Source organism: Gasterosteus aculeatus, chromosome 10 (genome assembly GCF_964276395.1).
Source record: "Gasterosteus aculeatus chromosome 10, fGasAcu3.hap1.1, whole genome shotgun sequence".
NCBI classification, from domain to species: domain Eukaryota; kingdom Metazoa; phylum Chordata; class Actinopteri; order Perciformes; family Gasterosteidae; genus Gasterosteus; species Gasterosteus aculeatus.
This window is the reverse complement of record NC_135697.1, coordinates 2,823,597-2,846,491: the sequence shown is the minus strand read 5'-3', so window position 1 is coordinate 2,846,491 and position 22,895 is coordinate 2,823,597. Positions and strand designations below refer to the sequence as shown.

Here is a 22,895-nt window from a genome sequence, read left to right as displayed (position 1 = left end):
TCAACACAAAAAAAGAGGTGGGGCTTTTCCCTTTACTCTGCCGACCGACGCATCGGACAGGGGGGCGTTTTGTCCCAGGAGGTGGGGGGGTCGACCGCCCCTACTTATACATCAGCCAGAAGCTGTCCAAAAGCGAGGCCAGGTACAGCAGGGTGGACGGTGGACTGCGGTACTACCTCCTCCGATTTCACCCTCTGTTCGGACCACGCCCCGCTCCAATGGCTCCACCACATGAAGGATACCAACGGATCACTCGGTGGCATCTGGCTCTACAACCATGTACCTTCAAGGCGGGCCATAGGCTGGGGGCGCAGGGGGTATGTGGTGGCGGGCGTGGTTTTGGCTCGTCTGCAGAGGGGAGAGAGAGAGGGGGAGTGGCTCAGTGAACGGTGCCAGGTGGAGGCGATTGGCCTCAGCTGAGCTGAATGTTGATTGATTGTGGTTGTCTTGTCATTTAAAATGCAGTAAGGGCGATCGGGACGAGAAGGGAGCCGCAAAACGAGCGAGCTAGACGCCGGGAGCGCTGTGTTTTGAGGAGCGTAAGAAGCAAAATAAAAGTAAACCTAAACTTGCCGTGTCCTGCCTTATTCCGGAACCCCAAAAACCCACACCCGTGACAACATGTATGCATTTTGGGGGGTTGGACATGCTGACAATAGGAGATCAAAGCACCCGCCTCATGATTAGAGGACGATCTCTACCAACTGAGCCACAGCTCCTACTGGCTGTCTTCTTTTAAGTCGCTTTTGAACGACTTCAAAATAAGTAGAAGACAACTATCACTGCTGATAATGTAGTTTTTATGTCTTTGAAATGGACACGTTTACAATTTCATAATCAGGCCACAAATCCCTGATTGAACACGTCATTTGGTGTTTGTAACGTGGGTCTGTGAGGAATCCAGGAGAGTTTCAATATTCAGTCTTTATTTACTGTTTTAATACAACACACATCCGGCTCCAGCCTCTTCGCCTCGCTCAGTCCTCCTCGCGGTCGCCGGATCTCCCCTACTGAAGGCAGAACACACACTGATAAATTCCACCTGAGGCCAATTATGCCTCCTCCCCTCTCCGTCCCCTCTGCAGCTGAGCCAAACCACGCCCGCCACCAGTGTTGTAATCATGTTGTTCAAGATTTCTGATGTTGATGCTCAAAGACACACATTAAAAAATGTATGTATGCTCGAACTGCACACTAAGTTTGAATTTGAAATCCTGCAACTCTGTATTGATTAGTTATCTCAACTAGACGGAGACGCAGACCTTGGAGAAGCCTTGACGCATGTCTCATGTGTATATGTCATGAATTGGGAGACTAAGATGCAGACCTTCCACCTTCATGCATAATGTGTGTGTGTCGTCTCAAGTATATAATTCAGAGGGCTGAGACGCAGACCTCCGAGCAGCAACTCAACACACAACTTGTTTCAACTCTGCTCCGACTTGCTAGTGTTCTTTAATAAATGTCCTGTTCAATGATTTCACACACGTGTTGATTAGGACGGTCTTAATCAATGCGTCTCATGTTTTATTGTTTAATAGAAAGTAAAACCCTCTTCAGATATCTGTGAAGAATCACTGCTTTGCCCCTAAAATGTTCACTCTTCTTGCTCTTTTGTTGGACGTCTGCAGGTCACAGACTCGTCCATTTATCCTCAGAGACAACAGAGAACACTGAATATTCAGATCATTGTAGATACTACGACCACAACATGTGCTGATAAGACGCAGGATTTACAAATGTTATTTTGTTACGATAAAATGATCTCAGGCGATGTGAGTCTTCCATTTGCAGCAACTCCCAGCATGCTTTAAACCAGTGAAGTGAAGAACACGACGTTTAGAGTCCAAAGGGAAACAACATGCATGTGATTGTGGCTGCAGTCACAGAGGGGAAGCACATGGAATCACAACAACACACAAACATCTGGAGCATTTATTGAACAGCAGGACAAAGGTACAAAAAGGGGAAATGGAGCAACTTCATTCCACCTTCATCTACAAAACAAGAAGTGATTCAGAGCATCACTGTTCAACTCCCACGAAACCAAGAAGGAAAACATCCCTTGATCCGAAACAGCAGCAAGAAATAGTCAATAACATTTCAATCAGTGTGCTCGGATGATTCAAACCCAAATTTAAATAATATGATACTTTAAAAAGGATCAAAAGACGTTATGAACCAATAAACATACTGATTTATTCAGAAAACCCTCAAATTATTATTTTCTTCAACCTGTTAAATTCAATCTACTGCAAAGAAAAATACAAGCAAACTATTTACACAATCAAAAAATAAATGTTTTAATGTCAATATTTTGTGTGTGTGTGTGTGTGTGTGTTGGGGATGGACTCCCTCCCCGTCCACACAGAGAGCTGGAAGCCAGTTTCTCACCAGCATGAGACGCAGACAGACAGACAACCAGCTCACAGAGTGTCTGGATGTCGCTGATGTGTTTGCAGTGTTTCCCCAGTGATGGAACCCAACGTGTGTGTGTGTGTATTTACACGTTTGTTACCAACAATGATTCAACCCAAACAGCAGAAGTATCAAAGAGTAAATATGGTGGATTTGTTTGAGATGAACACACTAGTCTGTGAGCACTTTGATGCTTTCATTGATTTGAACGTCTCCTAAAATAATCATCCTCGTTTTATTTCATTTCAACCTTTTTATTAAAACCAAACTACCCAAATAATTAAATGTGACTATTGATGTTTCCTCAGTTTCCAGATGTTCACCAACCCTGATTCAGACGTTTAAATGAAAGATGAGCCATAAATTGACAGTTTATGGAGAAGAATGTGGAGCATCGCTTGTTGATCCAGAGCAACATTCACCCATAAACCTAAAGAGAGAAACAAATACATAAAAGAGAAAACGAAATCATTCACCACAAACTACTTTGACTCCATTTTGATAAACATGTGTTAGTGAGTTCCTAGAAGTTAATGTAAGAGCTTTGAATATCAGACTTTATCTGAGGAGCTGATGTGAAGCTTTCTGTGTCTTTCTCTTAATAATCTCACGTCTCACGGAACCAAACTGCACCTTTGTTGTAGAAAAAGTCAAAGACTTCTTTACATGAGAAGCTCCTTGTGCTCATACTGAGGGCAGCTTTGTGGAACAGCAGCTGTGAATAGTTCATGTCCACGTGGAGCTACTCACTGTGTGCAGGACGCCGACTTCAAGGTTTAGGGTTCAGTTTGTCCCTGAGAGACTCTCTTCTTCGGATTTGTCCGAAGGGCATTTGGCTGAAGAGCGTTGGGCTGAAATAAAAAGCAAAGAGAATGTCAGTGTTTAGTGTTCTAACAGCTTCCTCCCAGCAGATACAATCTCAGTTTAACCTATTTCTTCCTCTAAAATCTAAAATGACTTTCAGCAACAGCCTGAAGAAACAATTAACTACGTTTAAGTGTCTCAAGTGCAAAACAATCACAGAATTGTCTAAAAGCAAAATGGCACTAAACAATAAATGCAGAATAAAAGCAAATATGGTTTTATAAGTGTGACTGGTGAAAGTTGCTTCAGTGTCTCATTCTGGATAAAAGCATCAACTCAAAGCCTAAAATCAAATGCTCCTCAACACTGTGTCTCTGATCGTCTCTCTCACCGTTCCTCTTTCTGTGAACCTTGAATCCAACCACAGCAGCGATGATGGCGACAAGAACAGCGATGATGATGATGATGATGAAGGTGGAGCCAGCAGGCTTCTCTGTGGAGCACAAAACAATCAAAGAGTCTCAAGCTGAACAGATGAAGCAGGTCAGAAGAGAAGAAGATCCACTTATCCAGCAGACCTGAACACACACACCATGTGACGTCATTTCTTTATGCCGTCTGCACATGATGACTGAGACACATATTCAACCTCCTTCCTGAACTTTGCTCTGTCTGATTCACTGATGGATACATGTATTAATACACGTGTTTAATCATTCTGTCTTCTCATCTTTAAGTGACCAGTAGTTGTGTGAATGCAGATTCTACAACGTCTGAATTGTGGTGACACGTTACAATAGTTCAGCACGGACTCAAATAAAGCTCTTACCTGGAATGAGTTTACAAAAGGATGAATAAACTTATTTACAGAGAAATGAACCAAATATTGACACATTTATATATTAATCTAGACCAGTAAACAGTGTTCATAACTCTCGCTGTGTTTAATTCTGATCCGAGTCTTAAAATGACTACAAATAAAAACTAGACTAGAAATGTAAGAAAACAAAACTTCCCAAATCTAAAACACACAAAGTGAACAAAGTGGATGTTTGCTTCCCTCCTTCACCGCTCCGGGTCTCAGACCTACCCCTGTTGGTCCTGGTCTTGTCCAGTTTGGTGACGATGTCCTCGTCCACACCAGACAGCTGGAACACACAGTCGTACCTCCTCCAGTCTTCAGCAGGGACGGAGGACAGTTTCAGGTCAACCCTCATCTGGAAGGTCCCGTCGTGGTTGGGGAGGATCTCTCCGAGGTCCACGTCCTCATGGAGCTCCTCTCCATCTTTCCTCCAGAAGAGGGCGGCTCTGTCGGGGTAGAAACCTGTAGCGTGGCAGCTGACTGGAGAGGAGGGAGTCTTCTGGAGGAGAGACACCGAGGGACGCTCTGGAGACAGAAGAGAGGGACAGGTTGTATCTTTATTATTATCACTGATATTTAGTGTATTAATATCATTCATCTTTGATGTATTTAAAATGCCTCTTTAACACTCAACTATGTGTATTTAAGTTTACTAAAAGAATGAAATGTCTTTAAAGTTTCATTGATTAAAGAAGGGAGACAAACAGATGAAGAGGGGTGAGACGGATTGGAAGGGGAGGAGGACAGTGTGTGAGAGAGAGTAAAGAGACAGTGAGACGGACAGAAACACAGCAGAGACAGAGGGACAGAGTGGGGACAGGTGTGAGGGGGGGAGTGAGGGAGGGAGTGCAGTGAAGGAGAGAAGGGGGGAGAAATGTGGGAGACACAGTGGGTCTCTGTGTGTCTCTGACATGTTGCTATGAAACAACAGAAGGTTTATGAGCATCGTGTCCATGGAAGGACATCAGGTCATGTGATCCTACCGGTTCTCATCAGAGAGCTCCTCCCGTAGTTCAAGAACTTCTTCAGCCACTCAGGACACAAATGAGTCAGGTAGTTCTTGTTGTGTGCTTTCAGAGCTCTGTCATGATCCCACTTCTGTTTGATGATGACAGCCTGCTGTTTTGCAGCGATATATTGCTCTGTCTGCAGGTCATATGATATGAAGTCTTCTCCATCATAACCATCCTGATCATAACCTTTGACCTCACCAGTCTCATCATCCCATTCACAGCTGACCATCCTCTGGTAAATGTGGACACCTGAGAGAGAGATTTTTTTTTTGATTTTTTAGAAAAACAATTTTACATATTTCAACAACTTTGTCAATGTGTTAAAAAAGGTCACAGATTTCCTTCCTTTGTTAAAAAAAACCAAGACAAAGCAAAATTTCATGCCATAAAAACAGGAGCAAACACCAATTCATTCTTTTTCCACTGAGCATACAACATTATTAAAACGCCAACGTTGTTTAAAAGTGTCTACGTCCCCTATGTGTTTATAAAAGCGGAACTCTAGCCAGAGCCTGGCCCTGATGTTCACCAGCCACACTGCTCTGGCCTCCTGCCCCTCTCTGTCCTTCACTCTGGCCTTCCTGCTTAAATAAATGGCCATTTTGGCTCCCTGAAAGGTAGCTGAGGAGCTGCCATTTTTCTTTTTCTGCTTTCTTGTAGGCAGCTCCCATGATAAAAATATTTTCAGTAAAAACCACATTAAAAAGACTAAAAACCGATGTTAAAAGAGAGAAGAAACTCGCAAGTCTCTTGCACTCTGTAAAAACATGATAAATAGTCTCTCGGAGGTCACAGAAGGGGCATTTGCTCAGAACAGTGGGATTAATAACAGAAATAAAAGCGTTGGAGGCGACAGCACCGTGTAAAATTCTCCACTGGAGGTCGGCAGTCCGTTTCTTGAGGGGAGGTTTGTATAAAATCCTCCACTGTGGGCCCGGTCCATTTTGTCCCAGTCTGTTGGACCACACAGTGGGGAGCCTGTCGCACAGTCCGGACCGGTTTATGCCCTTCACACAGTTAAAATACAGAGTCTTCTTGTCTGCTTCGTGCAATGTCAGCGCTTCGGGGCGTGTTGTGGCGAGCAGGGGGCCGGTCAGTTCCCCTAGTCCTGGGCTCAGGTAGATCTCGGGGAAGGGGTCTGCAGGGTCCGGCTCCACTTCTTTCTGGCTGTAGTCTGTGAGGAGGCTCTGTATCATACTCCAGATTTTGGGCTCAAACTAATTATTCTTGTCTTTGCAGATGATGTAATAACTATTTCTAATGAATCCATGAATTGTTCACACTGTAAAACGTCAGAGAGGCTGATGAAACCTTGGAAGTGCTTCTTCAGTGTGAACAACACTGAGCAGTATTTCATTCATCACCATTTCAAACACACAAGAGGAAGAAGTCGTCTCAGTGAGGAACCTCAACTAGAACATGTTGGACGTCATCTGATAAAACCTGGAATGAAATACTGAAGCATCGACTCCCTGAGCTCAAGTAAAGCTCATCTAATCTAAGCTGGAGTTCTAATCAGGATGAGAGGAAATCTTCTTCATCCTGAACAACACGGAAAAGTATTCATTGTGTTTATATACTTATATTTAGGAACTGGAAGCAGAAAATGTTTCAGTCAAGAAAAGATCTCAGACTGTTTAATCTGTGTGTGTGTGTGTGTGTATGTACTAATAACATAAAGGTTGCAAATACAAACAAAAAGTGTGAAAAACAAACAAACCTCCAGTTTGGTTGAAGCGTCGTTTTGCAATTTCAATGTGGCCTCTGAAGTCCTGCTGGGCGCCCATAGTGAGCTCAGTGTTCCTCTGCCAGAACTGAGGATCATCCTCTGTGACTCTGATCATCCAGTCCTGTCTGGGTTCTGATCTCCTGGTGTCACTGTCATAGTGACTAATCTCAACTTCATCCAGCAGCCCAACAGACACAAACTCTGGGAAGTTTGGGACTCCAGAGGACGCAGTGAAGAAAAACTTCAGCGAGTGAGTCACTGAAACCAAAAAGGAATCAGCAGTTCTGATGTCACACTTTAATTAATCAATTATGTTGTTTTCCTGCACACAGAATTAAAAAGAAACACAGATCAAAGACACCCTGATAACATCTGCGGTGTTTAACAACTCAAATACAGAAATTAATGTTTACTTTTGTGACCTAATGGACACTTAAAATACTTTGGGAATAGTATCCAGACGTGACAACGCCACTCTCTTTGGAGGGGAGAGACCCTGAATTCAATTATCTTATTGGCCAAAACCCCATACGAGGTAGATCATAGACAGAGGCTTCTGCGTGTACAATGCAATATCACTTTTATTTAAACAATAACTTTATAAAACCACATCCAAATCATTCATACCAGTAATGATTGACTGGGGGCACAATGACACTTCCAACAATAAAAACACTGCACACGGTTAAGAAAGGCTAAAATAAGCAACACTACAAACCAACACACTCAAATACGATTACTGATCCTAGTTAAAAGACACAACACAATAGAAGTGGGGAAGCAACGGTCATCAAAAGGGCACAATATCAGTGTGTTATCTCTATAAATAGAGGGAGCAAGATGGAGGCACTTGAGCACAATCTAAACTAAAACTATGGTCGGAGAAAAAGAGCAGTGGCTGTCCTGCTGACCACTACGTGTCACCAGTTCAGCCTGAAATGCACAAAACAGCCATTAATCACCAAGTACCCACCATCCTTATTACAAAACGCATAATGTGCTTGCAAGCCCCACTTCCTACCTCCTTGGCCCAATGCGCCTGTGCACCAGCAGGTAAGACCCTGGGCTCACCAGGTCTGGTTCAGGTCTGACCTTCTACCATAGAGAAAAACATATTAATTTCCCCATGGCCTACAAGATGTAGATTAAAATTGCACAACCTACCTCCTTAGTACGGTTTGCTCACCCGCACGGTACTGGCGAGCAACAAACAAAGCACCCAGACTTCAGCACATGCCGGACGATGAGAACAAACGTGAGTTGCTCAACTCTCACGGGATCTCCTTTATATGGAGAGGCTCTCCTTGAGTTTAAGCCTCCCGCTCTATGCTGAGGCTCCCAGGTCCTAAGGTCCCACCTCTCACACTTTGATATTTATGATGATTCAGCTTTTAAAAACAGACTTTTTTTCTTGTGAGGTTTTAAACAATAACTTTGAACTTTGAATTTCTTGAAGTGAAGTGGAAGCACAAACGAGTTCAAAGGTCATTTATTTGATGTTTTAATTGCTGTTTACATTTGTTATATTAAAATAGAAATTAAATCATTTTGTTTTTGTGTTTTTTGAGATTTAAATTGTTTCAGTAGAAGGATTCTTTTTTTTATTCAACCATTTACAAACAACAAACTAATCTGACCAGTTTCTTGTGTATCTCTATATTTAAGTTTAACTATAAAATAACTTTGTGAAAAACTAAAGTATGAACAGATTGACACAGGATTATATTTAAGAAACAATCTTAAACTCGTCATTTTTACCTCCATGGCTGGCAGAGCCGTACATCGGGAGATTAAATACAGACTCCTGCATTAATCCCATAAGGAGGTTTTGTCTCAGAGGCCAAGTGCGTCGTTTTAGGTCAGACAACAGCACGAATCAGAGCGAGCGTCAAAAGAGGCCTTAGCTACCATGGACCATAGCAGGATTCATATCACTCCTGCAGGAGTATTGACTGGACTTTTAACCCCCATGCTGCTTTCCACCATTGCAGCGTTTGGGAGCGGCTCATTAGAATGGTCAGGAAAATAATGTTTTCTGTGCTTCAAACATAATGACCTCCCCATAACGAAGGTTTCTGATGACGTCAATGACTTGGAAGCTCTCACTCAGTGCCTCTAGTTCAGTACCTGTCAGACCGGTTCTGGAAACGATTGACAAGGAAGTACTTGCCGCTACTGCAGGTACGACAAAGGTGGACAAAGCCGCAAAGAAGTTTGGTATCATAGGACATTGTCATTGTCATGGATCCAACTGCTCCTCGTGAGTTATGGATCATGGGAAGAAATACCAAGACAGGACAGTTGGTGCGGCCTATATGAAAGATTGTTCTGCTGCAAGAAGCCGTGTAAAGGTCAGGACCAAACCTTGAGTCACGTGTTGGTAACACCTGACGAAGAAAGAGGGACATTTTATTTTTAATTTGTTTATTTGTTAATTCATTCAATTCACATACTTTTCCCAATTAGGGGCCGGTGTGCAGGAGCCATTCGTGATATTTGTGTACAACACGGTACTGGGAGCCAATCTCAGGTTGGCCACAGGTGGCAGTGTGTATTATTGGGACAGGGAGTCTACATGAGGGGCACAGGAGCAATTGATACAGGTAATGATGCTACCAAAGACGCACAGCGAGATCAGGAACCAAATGTATATGCAGTTGTGTTTTATAAAGTATAAAACTAATAAACGGGATCTTCACCCAAAGAAATCGAAAGACCAGAAATCTTTGTGTGAGCGAGTGAGGAACAGGATCTTCTCCTGCACCCTGCAGAGTGGCTCACGAAAATCTGTCACTACACTATATATTTTAGTTTCTATCGGTATCAGCTGGATGAATAGAATCCAAGAAGATTAGAATATTATTTAAAATGATCAGCAAAGTAAAAATGTTTCACAATCTTCATGTCCTCTGTGTCTGAATTCATATTCATATGTTTTTATTTCAGCACTGGTCACTAAAATGTTTTGCAAATCTGTCCGAGAATAAATATATTTCCTGTTAATACATCAAATACTGCAGAGAGATGCTGGATGTTTGAGGCTGATTCTGATTAATATAGTCTGAATATTGAATATTTCAGCTGATAGTATTTTTAATATAAACACATGAACTAAACTCACTGGATTCAGATTGATAGTTTGTTGTTTTTAGTAAACGAGATACAAACTAAGAGTTTAAAATCAACTTTTGCTCTTCCGGTTTATTAATGAGCTCAGACTGAGTTTGACATTTCTTCACTTGTCTTTCTTCTCACTCATCAGACAACATGTAAACACCAATATATCTGCAATAAGATAATATCTACAAGTAATATTGATGACTGATTCATCAGCATCAGTGTGACGTCATCAGTGATCTGCCGCGCTACGTCATGCTGCCATGTCCGCTTCAAGAGCGATCCGTCCGTTTAATGTCCCGAAGACAGAGACAGCAGAGTGAGACAAACACGCTTCTGTCCTTCACACAAACTCACGAGAGGAAACACGCGCGCACTTTGACAACATGTGTTACTTTTTACAACTTTGTCTGTCGTCATCGAGAGAGTCCTGAGCTAAACATCAGAGACATCAGAGACACTTCAGCTGATGTCTGCAGCCTATGAAGACACGAAGCGTCTCTTCTTCTACAATCAAACACCTCATTAAACAAAGCGTCAACTCACGTGCTGCAGCGCCGTGAAGGCTCATCATCAGGAGAGACAGAACCGAGATCTCCGCCCCGACAAGTCGCATTTTAACGTCCGCTTGTTTCACCGGGAAGGACAGAAGTAGTGATGAGATGTGCCGACGCTTCGACGCGCGTCGAGTAACTCAGGGGGCGTTTCCTCGACGCGCGTGTCGAGGCTCGCTTCATTTAGGGGAGGAGTTTCTTATCTTATTCAAAGGTGAGGTGTTTATTGTGCTCCAAGGAGTTGGGTTACAATAACAACAGCTCATCCATGCTAAGGCATTACTGTGCCTTAGCATGAGGATAAGGAGGAAACTGGAGCTTCACCCAGCCACGATAAGTCATTACAATATTACAAATGCACCAACACAAATTTTCCCTGTTCACTTTTGTTTATTGTGCAAATAAAGACCGGTAACAGAAACTGTATTTATTCTCTTTTAACCAGCCACCAGAAAACAAGAGCTGGATGAAGCCTCGTCTCCATGATAGTGAAGGACACACAGCCCTTCAGTATTGTGGATGATGTTGGATTCAGGGCATTTGTGTCCAAACTGGATCCTAATTATGTTCTCCCTACAAGGTCGGTATGTATGGGTACAGATGAGTACTTTATTGTGTCTCACAGTTCAGCACTATATATTTTTTCCTTTAGGCTCTGAAGGCCATGATGGAGGCCAAGTATGAGTCAGCTAAGGAGAAGGCTACGGCTAAAGTGGAAAAGGTGGCTGCTGTGAACCTTGCTTCTGACATGTGGCCCTTGAGGGGGGGGGGCTATGGCGGGGGCTGAGCCGGCGACTCCGGAGGTGTTCCGTGTCCCAGAGCCGCCGGCGATTCCGGATGCCGGCGGCAATATGGATGCCTACCTGGCTGTAACGTGCCATTTTGTGGGTGAGAAAACCACACTCAGTTCAGTGCTGTTAGGACAGGGCATTTCCCCCAATCACACACTGCTGAAAATATAGCCTGTGTGAAAGCCCTGATGGAGGAGTGGGGAATTGCCAATAAGGTGACATGTGTGGTCACTGATGATGCTCCCAATATGGTTGCCTGTGTGAGAGAGCTGAAGCTTCAGCACCATATTTGCGTTGCACACACACTGAATCTGATAGTGAAGAAGGCACTTGACCTGTTATTTACACCAGACCGCTCAGAGTGAGTGCACAGTATTTTACTGTGCACTCCTTCCTATATGATTGTGATATTTTATCACAATCATATACAATGAAGGATCTTTGTTTAACTGAGAACGTTATCAGTTGTTCTGACTGAAAGTCAAACCCAGTCAGACTACAAGCTGCTAAAATCAGTCGTGCTTGTTGTGTTTCATGGTACTGAAATACTGCAAAGAGAAGTGATTAAACTCCATTAAAAGGAGACAAGACATGATCCTTGCTGTAATCTGATTATCTGGGGGGTTTATAACATGCTAGTTTGAGTTGCCACTGAGCCACACGCCTCCCTTTTTAAAAAGCAAACTTGACGGAAAAATGTGAGGTCCTTCACGCAAGCTCGGACCCATGCGTACGCACAAACGGGTGAAATGAGAACCGTCAGCAAATGCAAGAAACACGCAATCAAATGGACGGTAATAAAATGCCATCATGCCATCACAATGCGTAATGACGCTGATGGCTGATCTTGCGCTCTCAGACGTGCCACATGGAAGGATTGGCGCTGTAGTGCAGCGCACCATCGGCCTGTTTAAGGGCAGATGGCGCTGCCTCGACTGCACTGGAGGGAGGTTATTGTTTACTCCTGATAAGGTGTGCAAAATCGTGCTGGCATGTGCTGTGCTACATAATGTGGCACAGCTTCCAAACGCGCCTCGACCCACCTGACGACGATGTTGGTCCAAACCCTGTCCCCGATCCCCAATCATTGCCGCCAGTTTCTCATCAAGAGGGGACAGCAAGATTAAGCCGGAAAAGCTGCGCTGCATTTAGAAGTGATTGTGATTTATTAAGGGAAAACTGTGTAGGACGTGCGTGAGCCCGGTTTTATAAGTCTGAATATTTCTGTGCGTACGCACGTCCTATGTTTCATCCGTACGCCACTTCTGGCGCAAATCCTCCGCACGGTTTTATAAATGAGGCCCCTGATGAGGCCGTTGGGTGTTTTCGTTTTGGTGTCTAATGTGTGACACATAGTTCTGCCATGTTGTGCATATTTTGGCAAACACAACTTAGATCTCTGCCTGAAGCTTCTTGCCCTCCTCGCTTTGCCACATTCCTCTGGAGTCAATGCGACAATTCACACCCTGAAAAAGTTCATTGCTTCCTTCTTCCAACTCCAAACTCCTGGCTAAGTGGCAAGGGCCATTTGAGGTCACACAGCAGGTGGGGGATGTCGACTATGAGGTGGTGCTGTTTGACCCGGGCGGAGCCACGCAAATATACCACCTAAACCTCCTGAAAGCCTGGAGGGAGGCAGAGTCTGTTGCTCTGGTGCCTGCGGTACCAGAAAGACAGGAGCTGGGGCCGGAGGTGCCAAAAGCGGTTAATCCCACCCTGCTCCCGTACGAGGCCCGTCTCTCTGAGGACCAGAGAACACACATTGCCCAGATGTGTTCTCCCCCCTGCCGGACCGACCGAATAGTTCACCGAAATTGGCTCAACACAAAAAAAAAGGTGGGGCTTTTCCCTTTACTCTGCCGACCGACGCATCGGACAGGGGGGCGTTTTGTCCCAGGAGGTGGGGGGGTCGACCGCCCCTACTTATACATCAGCCAGAAGCTGTCCAAAAGCGAGGCCAGGTACAGCAGGGTGGGCGGTGGACTGCGGTACTACCTCCTCCGATTTCACCCTCTGTTCGGACCACGCCCCGCTCCAATGGCTCCACCGCATGAAGGATACCAACGGATCACTCGGTGGCATCTGGCTCTACAACCATGTACCTTCAAGGCGGGCCGTAGGCTGGGGGCGCAGGGGGTATGTGGTGGCGGGCGTGGTTTTGGCTCGTCTGCAGAGGGGAGAGAGAGAGGGGGAGTGGCTCAGTGAACGGTGCCAGGTGGAGGCGATTGGCCTCAGCTGAGCTGAATGTTGATTGATTGTGTTTGTCTTGTTATTTAAAATGCAGTAAGGGCGATCGAGACGAGAAGGGAGTCGCAAAACGAGCGAGCTAGATGCCGGGAGCGCTGTGTTTTGAGGAGCGTAAGAAGCAAAATAAAAGTAAACCTAAACCTGCCGTGTCCTGCCTTATTCCGGAACCCCAAAAACCCACACCCGTGACAACATGTATGCATTTTAGGGGGTTGGACATGCTGACAATAGAAGATCAAAGCACCCGCCTCATGATTAGAGGACGATCTCTACCAACTGAGCCACAGCTCCTACTGGCTGTCTTCTTCTAAGTCGCTTTTGAAGGACTTCAAAATAAGTAGAAGACAACTATCACTGCCGATAATTTATTTTTATGTCTTGGACCCATTCTGTTAACTGTCAGGTGGTGGACCTTTATCCCGAGTAACGACCAAGCCCAAAATTTATTGTAAACATTTAAAACAACTAATATAACAGAAATATCTGCTCAATGATTAGTTTTTACAATTACAAAAACGTCTCTTTTAAACTAAAATGTTGAGATTCTTACTTCTTTCAAGCAGGAAGTGATCTCGACCTCGATCACGCCTCCTGAGCATTCACCTTGACGGCCCACAAACCCCCTGTACTCCCCCTCCACTGCCTCTCCAATTGGATGAGACACAGACACACAGCAGGTTCTGATTGGTTTCAAGGATGCAGCCTGTTGCTGGGCGGTTTCCATGGAAATCACTGTCATCGTGTGGATGTAGAAACTGGACTAAAGGATAGGGAAACCGCGTTGAAATCGATGTTATATTTCTTTGTGATGCAGTTAAAATGGCACACTTTTCTCAGATGACATCTCACTCTGCATCCCAATTGTCCTCCTGCAGGATCCAACCTGCTGAACTTGTTCAAAGGCCTGCCCTCACATTCAACTCTTCAACTGTGCAACTAAACTAACCGGTTAAATCTATAAAGGGTACCAGAGGGATGAGTTGGGCTCTTGAGATCAAACATACTGTATATCATAATAATGGGGGCTGACTGTACTATTAGTTTGGCCTACGCATTGATCTGCCACAACTTAAAAACTGCCTCAAATTAAGAAACAACTGGCCCCTTAAAATGAAAGAAATGTTTTAGAATGATTACATTGTATTCGTCAACATTATCATGTCCATTTTGAATTTAGGAGCACTATTCCCTACATCCTTGCTTTTTGCTCTTCCTCAGCTCATAAAGTGTTTGAATTGCAACTTCGAATAGCTGGTGGGAATCCTCTGATCTACAGTAAAGCCTGAAGAAAATAATCAGAGGCAATAATTAAGAAGAAATATTTGGAGGGAGAACCGCAGAGGGAGGGATATGGAGAGGAGAGAGACTAATAGACCGAGAAGACCAAGAGTCCATATTCGCTTACAAGCGCCAGCAGATATCCGATTTAACTCACAAATAGTGTTTGTATTTTACGGTAGAGCGCTGACTTATCTGCGTGGCATTTAGCATGCACATACGACAAATAAACTGCAAGGAAAGCGTCCGGCAGCACTTTGAGTTCTGCTTTTTAGAATGAAAGCAAATGATTGTTTAGCTGTGGCTTGATGGCTTGATGATGGATCAGGCAGCTTAAGTTACAGGGATATTTTTGGTCATTGGAAAAGAAGAATGTTGATTGTTTGATTTTTAGTTATTCTTTGCCGCAGATGTACCTGCCAATGTGGAGAATATTAACTGCATTAAGATTTTAGATCAATTGGGATTACGTAAGCAATAAGCATTAATGGCTTAATAGAGAGTACATGGATACAGCTTTGGTTTTATACATGAGTTAAAAGACCAAGTGAACCAAGTGAAGTTTATTCTGAAAAGATACGAGTCACTCACAGTAAACCTGAGGTATACCCTGCTTTATGGTGTATTTTATTCAAAATCAACCTTAATTTACGAAACGGGCATCATCGCAATCACAATAATTTATTACCATGTATGTTGCAAAGAATCTTTCTTGTCGGGATGGTGTAAACAATCAAAATAAATACACAAGCATGTGCACAAGGGGAAAAGTCTAATTATGTTTGAATATAAAATAAAGTGTAAGATATTATATATTAAGTAATTAGCCGAGACGATGTGCAAAAATCGGGCAAGAGAGCTTGCCATACAGCAGAAAGGGGATGATTGTTTTCAAGCAGAAGTGCACAAACAAGTTCCTGAGGAACTCAGATGCTGGTGAATGACAGGATCTGCATCATCTGCTACAGACCTGTTGGCTCCGTAGACAAATTGCAGGTGGTCCAGGAGTGGGTCGGCTTGCAGGTGGGACTGGACAAGGCCTTCAAAAGACTTCATGACCACACAGGTGAGGGCGTCTGGCTTATAGTCATCAGGTCCTGTGTTACTTGGGTTTTTAGGGATGGGGAGGATGGTGCAGGCTTTGAAGCAGGCCAGTAGGTAGCATGTCTCCAGCGAGGTGATGAGGTGAGACAGAAAACGGGCCGGCTGCCTTCCTGGGGTTCTGACGTTTGAAGTGGGTGTTTGAACTGGTTGAGGACTGGGCGCTACGCCTGCTGGACGTTGCCCTACGGTGGGATGTAAACCTTAACGATGATGTCTGAAGCAAACTCCTTTGGGGAGTAAAAACTCATGATGACATCATCTAGGTCATGGGAGCAGTGGTGCAGGACCTCTGTCACGTTGCTGTACCAGCTACTGTTGGTGTGAAAACAGATAGTGTCCCCTTTCAGCAAGAGCTTTCGACTTGTCGGTAATGCATATGATCTCGTTAGAGCGCATACTGCCGCTGTCACGGTAGTTTTCTGCATCATGTCTTCCTGGTAACTTCACGTCCTGCCTTGTCCTGTCTTCCCCTGTGATTGTCTGTCATGTCATGATTGTTTCCAGCTGTTTCCAATCACCAGCACCTCTCTAGTGTATTTAAGCCATGTGTGTCTCTTGTTACTTTGTCATTGCATATTGTCCGGAGGTGCATGTGTTACGTCTCCCTTAGTCTAGGTGTAAGGGAGCGCAACCCCTGCAAACATGAGCCCTGATGAACGCGGCGACCAGAGGTATGGGGTCGTGGTGTGAGTGACGACTACTGGCACAGGCAAATGGTGTAAACAAAAATAGGAGGTTTATTCTCTCCTTAAAAGGAAAAACAAAACAAATGTTCAGGGGAAAAGGGGCTGGGCGAGACCAAAGCAAAGAAACAAGCAAAAAGGGTGAACACTTCCCTAACTGACCTAATCCCCCCCCCCTTTACTCTACCTCGGGCACGGATGAGGCCCGCTAACCAAAAGTACAGGGAGTGGTCCGCCCAGGTCTTGCCTAGTGTATCTAGACAGGCAGTCAGCTACGGGTGGTGTATACCCATGGGTCTCTTCCCTAACAATATCCCCGTTCCCCCCCCCCCTGCAACACAGGAAGAAAAATGTTTAACTCAAATAACAAACAGTATACAAAACAAACATAACATACACACTAACCCAAAGAGCCCACGCTCTGGGACTACCTTTTAACAACCAAACTCTCTCTCTCTCTGAACAAGATACTCACAAACCCCAACGACCGAAATAAACACAAGACCATGAGAGAGGACACCAGCGAGCCACCAGAAGCGCTCTGCCATCAGAGCTGCAGAAGCCTCCCCTTCCCCCCCCAAAGATCTACAATGACAGGTCTTTATAGACCTGCACCAGCTGCATCCAATAATGAAGGGGAGGAGTCCCGGTCGGTCGTATCCAATCGGCTACACCTTGGGTGAAGGGTAGCCATCTTGCCTGCAGATTTCCTGTACCTGGAGAGACAGGACACAAACCAACACAAACACCCCCAAAACGTAACAGCATGTCACTGCGTTCATGCTTCTTGTCTACGTCCTGCTTCTTGGAATCTTGCCTTTTTGGAACTTGGAACTATTAAAGCCTTTTTGTTTTTTTGAAAAACTCTGCGTTTGAGTCCTCCCTTCTATCCCCCCCTTCCTGACAGCCGCTTCTAGTTATCTGATTTGAAAAACCTTGCCTAAAAACAGGCCGCCATGTATTCATTGTTTGCCTCCGTGTGCATTAAAGCATTGACGCCCAATCATGCCTTCTGCTTGCAATGTGGGTTCAATATGTTGTCATGTCTTACATCACGAGGTGGAGCAGAAAGAGATCAATCTGCAAGAGCAGGAGGGGGTCTGCTGGTATTCCCTCACTGAGATCACCCGTATACGTTTAATATCAGCTGTAGGCGGCCATGAAACGATGGACAGGAACAAGACACAAGGACAAGAAGCGTCCTTCTGGTCCGCCCTGCTGGAATGTCTCTGACCTGAGGAAACACTGTGATGAGGTTTCCTCCTGTGACATCTATCCTCCCTTCCCTCTGTCTCATTCATATCAGATACAGTGTTTACTCTGGCTAGCTGTTCTCTCTGCTGGAGGACTGTTGAAACTACATGTTGGTACTTCAAATGGGGGTACATGCAACCCTCCAGTTGAACTTCTGTAATATGTAAAGTAAGGTGAATTAAATCAGCATGGAAATGGTTTCACACAGGACTGCGGCGTCCTGGGTGATAGTCCTGTGTTTTTATCACTAGTTGCAACTCCCCCTTCCCCCATCACCCCAACACCCCCCATGTAACGTATAAGTCTTCTGACCTGAGAATGATATGGTTGCTCATTTGAATCTAGCTTTTAAAATTCCATTAGTCGGAAGATAAAGTGTTAAATATGCCAGTAAACTGACAAATAGAGACTGATGGATTGACCTCTAAAATCCTTCTCTTAGCTTGACACATATAGAGGATTATTCCTTCCACAAGCTCTCACCCGGGAGGGTCGTTTCAGGCAGAAAATGCGATTCATGAAATGTGCAGTCATTTTCCCCCCGTTTGAATACAGCTGACCGATTAGTTTACAGCTGAGTAACTGGGTTGTAGACCGTCACTGGCGCCGTGTTTTCCGAGGCAGGTCTGTTGTGCAGGCGGCTCGTGTGTGTGTGGCGACCGTACAATCCACCCCGAGACCCCGCCAACATACTGCCGAAAATCCCACTTTTCATGCAGTATGAGATCCTATCAGAGCTGGATCCAGCTCTGATAAAATGGCATAAGAGCAAAGAAAACTGAATGTTTTGCATCGTTATTTGTTATTTCTGAAAAGCACAAATTTTATTTATATTTCCAGGTTTTGTTTTGCAGCATGTTCATATTTCTAACTTGTATAATTTTCACTGGATATATTTTTATGAAGAGCAAGATATTTTAGGTTAAGTTTAAGTTTATTTATTGCAGAATAACATTTCTGTCTGTTTGTATTTATATTTATGTTAAAAGAAACTTTTAGTTTTAGTGTGTTCAATAAATGTTTATTCTGTTCGGCCCGCGACCTGAAGTGTGTTTTGAATTTTGGCCCCCTGTGCAAGTTGAGTTTGACACCCCTGACCTAGAGAGTCACGTCTTTGTGTGTGGAAGTTGTTGGTTTGTCCATTTATTTATCATGGACTTTATTGCCTCGTGCTTTTTTCGCGGACATATTTGTCCCGTATTTTCCTCCACAACTTTGTGCACCTCTTGTTCTCCCTCTATGAACCGCAGTAGGACCGAGTGCGAAAAGTGGTCGGTGGAAGCTTCCTTTGTCCGGACGGCAGGCTCCGGTGGCCGGTGGCAGGTTCCCTTTTCGGAGCGGCAGGTTGCATTGGTCGGTGGTCGGTTCTTCCGGTGTTCGGTGGAAGGATCCTTTTTCAGTAGAGACATGGACCCGCGTCCTCCTCCTCATGCAAATGACATGTTAACGAGTATCTTCACGGCCACGCGTTCGCAGTAAATCATTGTTTCTAACTGTATTGAGAATCAGGCACAACACAGCGACCTGCAAGCAGCGCAGCGTCTTTAATAAAGTGATGTGTGTCTTAATGCGATGCTTTAGAAATGAACACACAGGGATTCTGTATTTGTTCATGAAGTCTGAAAAGGGTCATTTGGGCAACGTTTTGATAACCGACCGCAGCCAGCGGGGAGAGAGCACCAGCGGACTGACGGCAGCCCCCCGCCCCGCACCCCCCTCCGCACCCCGGCCACACCGTCCACTCGACCACTAGAAATGGGTCATTTAGCGTGCGCGGTCGATCCACATGTCCCTTTATTGTTTTAGCGTTGCCTCTTTGATTATCGCCACCGTCCTACGAGGTGAACGGCAGCTCACATGAACCGTCGCCACCTTCCCGTGATGAAATTGCGCTTTTATGTTCATGCTGAGTTTGTATCTGCGGTGGCGGGCGCGGTTTGGCTCGGCTGCAGGGGGGACGGAGAAGGGAGTGGTTCAGGGAACGGTGCCGGGGGAGGCATAGTCAGCCTCAGGTGGGACTAACCAAGCTGTGTGTTCTACCTTTAAGTGGGAGACATCCGGCGACAGCGAGACGGTGCTGAGAGGCGAGGAGGCTGGAGCCGGCTGTGTGTTATTGTGTGGGAACATTGAAATAAAGCACTTTCAATGGACCCGACGCTGCATGCGCATCATTCCGGGACCCCCCCACAGGACGAACCTGTCACAGTATCCTTATGTTTGAAATGCACTTATTGAAACCTCAGTCGCTTTGTGTTCAGATTTAAGTTTAATAGGGATTTGAGGCAGAAAAACAGGTACAAATGTAGAATAAATTATTGTTGATAAGAATCTATTAAGAAGTGATTTAATAAAGACAGAACTGACATTTTAGCAGCTGTCTTGAAAGATCTATTGAGAAGTAAGTCATGTTCTTCAGGTACAGTAGTTGTGGACCAATACTAAAGTTTGATAGTGTGCTATTACTGATTTGTTTGTAGTATTCCAGTTTATGTTAACACAAAATTAACATTGTCATTGTGCTGAAAAAGGTGATCGGCGATCTCTGTAGAATATTTCCCAAAAAGAATTAGTGTCACATGACATGATCACCAGTGCCGCCATGCTTGTTAGTTGACCCTGTTGTTACATTTGTTACACAGTTTGTCCTATCAACGGATGATGGCATTGCACGATTTTAACACATCATACATAGTTATTTGGTCAAAAAGTGGATCCACATAGAGAATGCTTTTATGGTCAATGTATCCCAGAAAGAAAACGTAAAATATACAACCCTCCCGCCCCATGTTTAAAGATATACAACAGTATATAGATAAATTGTTTGACTAATACTACTTTCTTTTTATTATTTGATGAGTCACCATTGTCCTGAAAATCTGTGCTGACGAGCTTGCCCCATCTTCACGCTGATCTTCAATCAAAGAATCCACCATCACAGGATTAAATGACTACAGGCCCATCGTCCTGCGCCTATGGTGATGAAACCCTTGGAGAAGCTGGTGTTGGGGGATCTGTTTGTTTGTGGACTTTAGCTCTGCATTCAACACCATCATACCGGGGGTTGCTTCTTCTACTCTCCCATCATGTCTACTCCCTGTTCTTCCATCGCTGTGTGGTTTGGATTGGCCACCAAACAAGACCACAAACTACAACGGAGAGAGAATGATTGCCACAAGACTGCCCTCCATCCTGGACTTGTACATCTGCAGGGTGAGGAAACAGGCAGGAAAGATTACTGCAGATCCTACGGACTAGGGAGACAACTTGTTAAATACAAGGTCAAATATATGTGTTATGCATAATTTGGAATATATATTTTATATTGCATAGTTAAATTATTATTTCAAATTATTATTTTATATATTCCTGTTTATTGAATGAACTGTGTTTTGAGACCTGACAAGTAGGCGAAATTTATATGGGAAATAAAACAGATTCTGTTCTTATTTCTGAGTGATACAAAGTTGTTCCAACAATGCTCCCTCCATGCAGGAAAGGGACACTGCGACTGAAGACCCCATCAATGAGGTTAAATGTGATGGTATTAGTCTAATTTAGAACCTGCATTTTCATGAGGTCAAAAGGGGGAATTCACTGACATGGATCCTATTTCAATTGGTGGAAAATTGTTAAGGATTGAATCGGACTGACCTAACGTTCATGAGTGGTAGATGTAATCACAGAGATTGACAGTGCACATGACCAGAACAGACTGACAGGTCGTTCATTACATTAGCTGACACTTTTATCCAAAGCGACTAAGGTTACAATAAGTGTGTAGCACTTGTCTGGGACTAGTATTAGGAAAAAGCACTAAATATCTACCTAGGATCGAAGGAGAGGTAGGTTTAAAACAAAGAAGTTGAACGAATGACCAGTTTATTGCTTCACTCGGTCATGCAACAATCACAATATAAAACAGTGTGAAATTAAAAAACAAAAGAAGAGTAGATGATCGGGAAATTGTATGCTTCTTGTGAAAGAACTCAGTCTTCCCAGAGTAGATATATATACAAGTCAAGGATATAATCCGTTCAGTCCGTAAATAGTGTGTGCGTGAAAGTTCCGAGTTCCGTTCTGGTGCGGGTCTTTATGTATACGGTCTCTCTGAACTACCTTCCTACCGTCTACCTGGCGGCAGGACTGGAGTCTGACGTCTTCTCGATACACGAATCAGGTTGGGTCTGATCATACGGTCGGCCACACCGCATCCACGATCCGGGTTTAGCTCGCCATCTCAGCATTCAGATTCACAGGGTTTAGGTTCTTCTAGTGTGCATAAAAAAACAATCTACACAAAGTGCAGAATAATCAGTGTGCTTTCTAATTCTAGTTCTTACATGAGATCTCATTCCTTTCTGTTCTATATGTATAACCATCACCCGGTTGCACGCAGATTACATTGAGATGATAAAACAACATCACAGAAATACTCTTATAACATTACAACTTCACTTAATAAGGTACAATTCAAAACTATACAGTATTCCACATCACTAACTAAAGGGTTTATCTTTTTCCCTTAATACGTTATGTGATTATATCACCATACTTAACATGAGAATAGCTTAAACTTAATTTAAGATATGCTTAGGCTATTTAGAGTCTATGCACCTGCAATGCACTTGCATAGCAAACCATTGCCATCTGCTACTTAACATAAGCTGCATGGCTGAACTGTAAATAACGCATCCTATAATATTCCAAACTGCAACGCAAAGACATCAGCGGTTAAACTCGATGTTTCCTCCACGATACAGTGAGCACCAGTGTGGGTTTAGCATTTACTCTTTCGTGTTTATAAAATTAAACACGTTGTTAACTATGGTAACAGGCTGCCGGAAACACTGACAACCACTCCGTTACTACTCCGATTGGTTCCAAAGAGATAACGTTTCAAATAATAACCTAAAAACAGTATTAATCCTCTCCCAGGTTCGCACTGGGAACCGCAAGGTTGGTGGTTCAAGTCCCGGCTGCCCCATGTCGAAGTGTCCCTGAGCAAGACACCTAACCCCTTATTGCTCCCAGGCAGAAATGT

The 22,895-nt window shown here is 44.1% G+C and overlaps 1 protein-coding gene and 1 long non-coding RNA gene across 8 annotated transcripts; both read right to left on the bottom strand.

Annotated features, from left to right (window-relative positions):
• Window positions 1–1,921: 1,921 nt before the first annotated feature.
• Window positions 1,922–10,649, bottom strand: LOC120826889 (major histocompatibility complex class I-related protein 1-like). Of its 6 annotated transcripts, none has more exons than XM_078080744.1 (8): window positions 10,490–10,608; window positions 7,848–7,921; window positions 6,818–7,084; window positions 5,068–5,346; window positions 4,313–4,609; window positions 3,614–3,715; window positions 3,169–3,269; window positions 1,922–2,848 (listed from the first exon to the last, which is right to left on the bottom strand). In XM_078080744.1, exons 3-7 carry the CDS (start codon window positions 6,939–6,941, stop codon window positions 3,202–3,204), a joined length of 870 nt encoding a protein of 289 aa, XP_077936870.1. In that variant the 5' UTR covers window positions 6,942–7,084; window positions 7,848–7,921; window positions 10,490–10,608; the 3' UTR covers window positions 1,922–2,848; window positions 3,169–3,201. The 6 variants fall into 6 exon arrangements, with proteins under 6 accessions (XP_077936870.1, XP_077936871.1, XP_077936868.1 ...); XM_078080745.1 differs by lacking the exon at window positions 10,490–10,608 and adding an exon at window positions 7,991–8,083; XM_078080742.1 differs by lacking the exon at window positions 7,848–7,921 and having other exon boundaries at window positions 10,490–10,640.
• Window positions 10,650–20,101: 9,452 nt separating this feature from the next.
• LOC144383532 (uncharacterized) lies at window positions 20,102–22,421 on the bottom strand. Of its 2 annotated transcripts, none has more exons than XR_013450968.1 (2): window positions 21,979–22,421; window positions 20,102–21,057 (listed from the first exon to the last, which is right to left on the bottom strand). It is a non-coding gene; the product is annotated as an uncharacterized LOC144383532 (long non-coding RNA). The 2 variants fall into 2 exon arrangements; XR_013450967.1 differs by having other exon boundaries at window positions 21,986–22,421.
• Window positions 22,422–22,895: the final 474 nt, after the last annotated feature.

Excerpts from the sequence above, each read along its gene's own strand:
- LOC120826889 (XM_078080742.1), bottom strand. The coding sequence starts at position 10,559 with ATGCGACTTGTCGGGGCGGAGATCTCGGTTCTGTCTCTCCTGATGATG. Across the intron at positions 3,716-4,312 it reads CAAGACCAGGACCAACAGGG|AGAAGCCTGCTGGCTCCACC; the intron begins GTAGGTCTGAGA and ends TGTGCTCCACAG. Across the intron at positions 3,270-3,613 it reads GGTTCACAGAAAGAGGAACG|CCCAACGCTCTTCAGCCAAA; the intron begins GTGAGAGAGACG and ends TTTTTATTTCAG.